This window comes from Triplophysa dalaica, chromosome 4, assembly GCF_015846415.1.
Source record: "Triplophysa dalaica isolate WHDGS20190420 chromosome 4, ASM1584641v1, whole genome shotgun sequence".
Lineage (NCBI taxonomy): Eukaryota > Metazoa > Chordata > Actinopteri > Cypriniformes > Nemacheilidae > Triplophysa > Triplophysa dalaica.
In genome coordinates this window covers 27,819,332-27,826,332 of record NC_079545.1, presented here as the reverse complement: position 1 = coordinate 27,826,332, position 7,001 = coordinate 27,819,332, and the positions used below count along the sequence as shown (strand labels likewise).

Here is a 7,001-nt window from a genome sequence, read left to right as displayed (position 1 = left end):
GCATTTCAGCATTTATATTAAATTAAATAGGTATTTCAAGAGACAAGAACAGCTTTTGTTCGCATGTTTGTTTTGCTTTTTATTTCTCCGCCATGAAAACAAAAATACAATATAAACGTCTGAAAAATCAATATCATGACTTTTTTATTCAACAGAAAACACTGAGCATGAGACCACATCAGGTTGAAGAAAAGAACTCTCGTCCTTTCGGCCTGTAGGTTTGAAAAAAAAAAAAGATGAAATTTCACTTACGCTCCACATTTACTGCCGTGACCCAAGACGACGGACTAACTCGAGTCAAAGCTCGAGATGTGCACAGTACAAAGTCCAAATGAGGGTTCTGGTGCTCGACAGAACTGGCGTATAAATGAGGCTCTCAATGACGTCATCGCTTTCTTTTTCAAAGCAGATTCTGAAGAGATGTCGGCGAACAGAACCATTAACGTTATGAAGAGCTTGTTCCCAAACCCAGGCTCTAGAACGATGACAAGAAATAGGTCCCGCAGGAAGAACACACTGAAAACTTGCTGAGGGTGACGAAAGAGTACCAAAGAGAAGGTGTGACCATAGTCTCTGTCCACAAAAGAGGTTTGTTAGGCAGACAACCAGACGGTCGCTTTCACAGTCAATCCATTTCATTTCACATGGATTACTTACATATATATTCTATAGCACAAATAAACTCCCTGTTATACAGGAGCCACATCCCACCGGGCATTCTGCGTCGCCATTAAGAACGTGACTGAAATGATACAAAATGATTCTGAACTCATGGACCATTTCTTTCATGCGTATCGCATCTTCGTAATTCACTGCAACATAGGGGCACATAAATAGGAAAATAAAATTCCAGTATTTAACATTGCGCTTTAAAACCGGACAACAGTAAGGGGACGTGGATGAACACGGGAACTCTGCGTTTTGCTGAGCTACTAAAGCGTGAGAGTTCTTGAGTCCCGGGCACTGAAGCTTTTACCACTCCTTCTTCTTCTCATCCATAGAGACGCCGCCCGGGCCGAGAGCGACCACCAGCAGCAGGCCACCGATGACTGACGTGGTCTGAAAGAAGTCGTACTTCAGGAAGTCGTGCATGGGTTTGTAAGCGGCCACCGTCCAGAAGGCGTTGAAGTAGACGTTGATGGCCAGGAGCCACACCACGAGCGTGAGAGCCGCCAGTTTGGTTTTAAAGCCGATGGCCACGAGGATGATGAGGGCCATGCCCACGATGTCCTGGAGAATCTGGACAACAGAGAATAATAGCCAAGTTGTCGAATATCTGTGATGCAATATTTGTTTATTTTTCATTGATAAAAATAAATACTTTAAAAGAATAAGAACATCAATTTCTTTAGCAGAATAATGTAATGGCAAGGTTGTGATTGAAGTCCGGCATTAGAGACAAGGATAATAAATTCATCTGTTTGAAGCGGTTAATAATTAACACTTTGCATATATTCGCGTGCCGAATTTTCTGAATTTGTAACGTTTTGAAATGGTTTTACTGCTAAATCATACCAGGCTATATACAGGTACTGTTGCATTCTCTGTGTTTTTAAGAAGTTATAAATAAATAAATTAAGCACTGCTGCAAAATTCAGAATCTGCCATTGCGGATTTATAAATATTTGATATATTCTGCTATTTTTATTTATATACATGTCTTAATATATTTAGCCATCTTTCCTCATAAGGGAACAGAATGCCTTGCCGTCTTTACTACCAAAAATGAAATGAATTGTGAAAGGTCCTGATTCTCTCACATCCGTTGCTACGGAGCTGAGAGGGATGCTTTGTCGTCAAGGCAACAGTTCACGATCAGTCGAGTTCAACTCGCTGCTCAAACGCTACACAATTTATCAAGTAAACCTGTTTTTTTAGAATCTCGGACACACTATGCCGACAACATCTGCTCTGACACAACGTGCCGTAACGCACAGGAGACCGAGGAGAACTTACAGAGAAGAAGCTGGAATCAAAGTGTAGCAGCGTCATGAACATCAACACCAGCAGAACTCGACCGCCCAGCTGCATGTACTGTTTGGGGGAGCTCTCGCCCATAGAGGGCACGCCAGCGAACATACTCTTCCCCTCGGACCGGGACTCGGCCAGCAGCAGCAACAGACCTCCACCCAGAGCCAGATTTCTACAAAGAGAGAACACACCGCGATTATATTGTTGTTGGTTAAAATAATGAAATTGAATGGATAGCGAAGGAAAAGCAGTTGAAGTGCAGTTTCAACTCATCACATCCTGCATTTCATTGAGATGTAATCTAGACAAAGTTTTAGTAGTCCGAACAAGATCAAACATAAGAACTCCTGTGAACTCACCTCATGAGAAACTTGACATCCCACAGAATGCTGTAGGCAACAGTCTGAGGAAATAAACAGGTTGTGTCGTGTATGTTACAGATGAGAAGACTGAAGTATTACAAAACACAAGCTCATGGCTCACCTGTAACGCAATTATACCAAATAACCCAAAGCAGGCGTACTGTACAAAAGTTCTGCTGAGGACCAGCACACATCCGCCTGCGGGAAAAAAAACATTCAACGTTCACTGAAGAACTCGGATTATATCCGATGTCACTACATGAGGATTCATCAAAACATCCACAATGTTTTGGCAAAAAGTGAAGACTTGCTTTTTTACAGAAAGCTACTTTAAGAGAACAGAGGGCAATGTAAATATAAGGCTTTTCCTAAAAAAAGTCATATGTGACCTTGGACAACTAAACCAGTCTTAAGCAGCACGGGAATATTTGTGGCAACATCGCTCAAAATTGTTGAGTCGTCTTTTATGCCTAAAATCATAAGGATATGAACTAAAGATCACATTCCGTAAAGTGACTGTTATCAAAGCGTATATTTGGGTCAAGACACAGAGCGATGATGGAGAGTCTCCAAAATTAAAATAAACGTGTGCGTGTTACCGATCTGTCCGATGAGGTTGAGCAGCACAAAGCAGGTGGCGAGGAAATATCCACAGCTCCACGTGCCCTCGATGTAGTCTCTCTGCTCGCTCCACTGGAACCACATGCGTATGCCATCCTCCAGAAACGTGCTGATGAGACACAGACGCGCCAGGTGAGGAAGATACTGTTTAGTGACCCGCAAGAACTGCAAGAAAAACAAGACATGATTGACACAGCTGTCAATCAAATGACATCACGTTTACCCACTCAAACCATTACAGACAGAAACAACTGGTTCCAGTCTGTTCTTCTCTCCTAAACATGCAACACTATTTAACTTCAGCCAGTTTTTGTTTTGTTTGGGTCTGATTTGTGCTTTCTATGGTGTTATTGGTCTGTTATGAACAGTCAGAGGACGTTCAGAAGAACCTTCATGTTGTGAAACACAAGCGCTGTGAACTCGGGATATACTACACTACAGCTCAGTGTGGCCAAAATAACCCACAGCTAGACCTTCCACATCAGCACTCTCCAGAAGACAACAACCAATCAGAGATCAGACACATGAGAGTGACTTTCCCGACGGCCAATCCAAGCTCATTTTACAGCAATGACCCAATGAGACAAGTGCTAATGTGCTTTCTGCAAGATGCAGTCAACAGGTTTATTTCTGATGTATGGTTGGGCTGTCCGACAAAATACAATTACAAAACTTACTTTCTTGTTTAATGCTATGTCCGGTTATATTTCCATGGCTTTGTTATTCAAAAATAAAACAAAGAATGTTTATGATTAATTTATTTCAAAAAATCTAATTTGGCTGTTTTTGGTTAAAGTGGTCATAAGGCGCGAAAACATTTTTTTCTGTGTCTTTGGTGTGTTATAAGTTGCCCATGCATCTATTAGATGTATTAAAGTGTGGGAACAAAAGATGCATTCTATCTAAAAGCGGATAATCAGGACTACAACATAACGACTCTTCAGTCGTTTTTTGTGCTTTTATTATTCATATACATAAACACACTTCAATCCATGTTAATATCATTTTTGTTATTATTGCTGTGGTTACTTTTGTTATGATAATTTAGACATTTAGTGTATGTGTGTATTGTATATACTCTTTTTGGTAAAGCTGCTATGTTTTATCTGAAAGATTGTATCTCAAATACACTAAATAAAACATGGAGAAAAAGAAATAAATAAAAGAGAATGCTCACCCAGACCTGCCTGAAACACCTCGTGTAACCACACCCCCACAAATCTACGTCAGTTGGTGGTCTGATGTGACCAAGACCGCCCAAATGTATACACAAGTAAGGTGGTGAACCTGTCCGTACAATTGAAGAGGAACCTGATGTTCCAAATATGGTCAGAGGCATTACATTTCCCTCACAAGCTTGCAGTATTCCACCAATCACTACACACTGGTGACCTGACCAATCAGAGCACACCTTGCTTTTCAGAGCCATGAGCTTTGTAAAAAAAAGCGTTTAAGAGAGGTGGAGCAAAGAGGAGATACAAACATGCACATTGGATTACATCTATAACCAACTATAATATTAGTTTTAGCAGTGTCATATGACCCCTTTAATAATCTGTTGGCATTCATTCATAAGGACCTACCAGAAGAAACATAAGTGAACAGAAAAGGATAAACTCATTCTTGAACTGACCAATTGCCGACCGATCTAAAAAGGGGGTGTAAACATCTATTATTGAACCACTCATGCAGTGTGTACACTAGATAGTCGGTACTACTGCTTATACAGTAACACAAATATCTGACATTCATCCCGAGACAAGCCATTGCATACCCTAAAGAACAAGTGCATGCCTATATATATCTGAACGTGTGACTGCTGTGCATTAAAAGCACAAACAAAAAAAGACCGACAATATTCAGTATTCGTATTCATGTCATATTCGCAGATTTCTAGTGTGAAACAAAAGACTCTTTGGAGCTATTATAATCCATCTGTTTTGTAAGAGATTTGATGAGGTCATTGCGCAAACCATCACCAAGCATTTCTCAATCCGTCTCCTACTTTGAGTAAAGACCCTGAAAATGCAAAACTGTTCAGATCAGACTCAAGAACTGTTAATCATCAGATACTTCTGGGCAAGTTTAATAGGAAAGTAACTTTTCGGATCTAGAGGATCTTGTTTATTTCAATAAAAAATGTATATTCAGTTGATAATCCACCTCATGTAATATTACAGTGTGCAAAACGTGAAGTCGATTCCAGTGTGTTTGTGAGGACCGACATGTGTTCTTATCCACTTTTACAAGTTTTAATTTACAAACATTTAACAAACAAAAACCGACCGATTATGCAGTTGTCACTTTAAAACATAAACAACACATGTACGCAATACAATATTGAAACAAGCAAACATGAAGCTCTGATCACACTGACATATGTTCTCCATTACACACAAACACTATATCGTGTTTAGAATATCGCGATACGCATTTGATAACAGTCACTTATATTAAGTGTTTCAGTGCAGATACAGAATTGTTTTACTATAGTGAAAGTGAAGTAACCGTGATTTTTTGGTAACGTTAAATTTGATTATGATTTGCATCAGAATGGTTAGTTTTAAAACAGGTGTCGTGGTCACTACGGTTACTGTAACGTTAGTAAGACTCTGGTACATTGTTTTTAAGTTACTACAGATAACACAGTTAGGGGTTAATGTGGTGAAATCATCGTAAATGTGCGTTAATGTGCGTCACCTGGTCTGCCACGTCCTCGGCCGCGCTTATCATATCCTCCTGCCCCATCGCGCGCTGTTATAACGATATAACTGAAAGAACACAAAAATAAATATAGATATAAACAAACACTCAGAGGTATCGCTGCCTGTCGAGGCCTCCACCGTCCCACAATGCAGCGCGGTGAAACCAAAGTCCCGCCCCCCGCGCTCCCTTTGCCACGTGTACTCACAGAGCACGCGCACAGTGTGTATACCATAGACGGTATTTATGCACCCGGTCTTTATTTTTATATTCCAAAGATGTTTTGTAATGCCATGATGTTTTGTACACAAATGATTGTTCAATAAAAATATATATTTAATGAAGTCTGAAAGAGTTTTCGGAGGCCTGGTGGTGGTGACGTTGATATCGAGCGACGGTGGAGTCTGTTTATAGCGTCGTGTTAGCTTTTACTTATGCCGATTGTGCTTCAAAAGTAAAACACGTTGTGTTAGTATGTAAAGATGTGTCATAACAGTTGTTGATCACAGAGCTTATTTTTTGCGATCTTGTTAAAGTTTATGAGAAAAATGCAAAGGCTTTCGGTCGAGGGAACCACCGCGGCACTTACTTCCGGGTTAGCCTACAAAAATACGATATCCCAAAGATTTCGCTTCTCTAAATTATACATTTAAAATGAATTGGCTAAAACAGTATTTTATAAGCCATAAAACAGTATTTTATGAGCTGGTTTCTGTCCCATATATTGTGTCCTATTGGAACCAGCAACTTGAAGATATTATATGTAAAACGTATGGACTCTGCCATCTAAATATTTAGTAACCAACAAGGTAAAGGAATATCTTGTAAATTACTTCATCTGTTTTGCAAATCCTACCAAGCTTTATTAAAAAAGAATGTTTCCAGAGATTAACTCACTATTTTAATTTTGTGACGCTGAAGAAGAATCAATTATTTATTATTTTTTTATCATAAGCTTCTTTATTCTGGAATGATTTCAGTATCTCTGCTACAGCATTTTTTCTTTTTTATAGAAATGTATTTTATTTGGTCGTCATAGATTTGACAAGAATGTTAAAGAAAAAATATTTTTTTGATTAACCTCTTTATTCTACTTGGTAAATTCTTTTTCGGTCCTCGATATTCTCAATGTCTCCAGCAACCCAAAAGTCCTCAAAACGGTAACGTTGTGTCATTCACATTTTTTCATTATTTTGTAGTATTTTTGTTTACCTCTGGCATTGTATTTGTTGCACAAATTAATATCGATCATCTTATTTGGACTTGATCATTAATAGCTCCTGTGCGGTTGGACATCAGAATTTGTTGCTGCAAAGCGGGTAGATGGAAGCAGACAGCAGAGAT

At 39.3% G+C, this 7,001-nt stretch overlaps 1 protein-coding gene across 1 annotated transcript; it reads right to left on the bottom strand.

Moving 5' to 3' along the window:
• Positions 1 to 120: 120 nt before the first annotated feature.
• Positions 121 to 5,821, bottom strand: surf4 (surfeit 4). The gene is made up of 6 exons (XM_056745639.1): positions 5,655 to 5,821; positions 2,933 to 3,119; positions 2,455 to 2,531; positions 2,331 to 2,374; positions 1,957 to 2,143; positions 121 to 1,239 (listed from the first exon to the last, which is right to left on the bottom strand). The coding sequence occupies exons 1-6, from the start codon at positions 5,700 to 5,702 to the stop codon at positions 973 to 975; spliced, it is 810 nt and encodes a 269-aa protein (XP_056601617.1). The 5' UTR covers positions 5,703 to 5,821; the 3' UTR covers positions 121 to 972.
• Between the last annotated feature and the right edge of the window lie 1,180 nt (positions 5,822 to 7,001).

What these genes read in the sequence shown, in the direction of transcription:
- surf4 (XM_056745639.1), bottom strand. Translation starts at nt 5,702, where the DNA reads ATGGGGCAGGAGGATATGATAAGCGCGGCCGAGGACGTGGCAGACCAG. An exon ending in GATGTCAAGTTTCTCATGAG is followed by an intron (nt 2,144 to 2,330) that starts GTGAGTTCACAG and finishes CTCTCTTTGTAG; the next exon opens with AAATCTGGCTCTGGGTGGAG. An exon ending in TTGATTCCAGCTTCTTCTCT is followed by an intron (nt 1,240 to 1,956) that starts GTAAGTTCTCCT and finishes TCTGTTGTCCAG; the next exon opens with ATTCTCCAGGACATCGTGGG.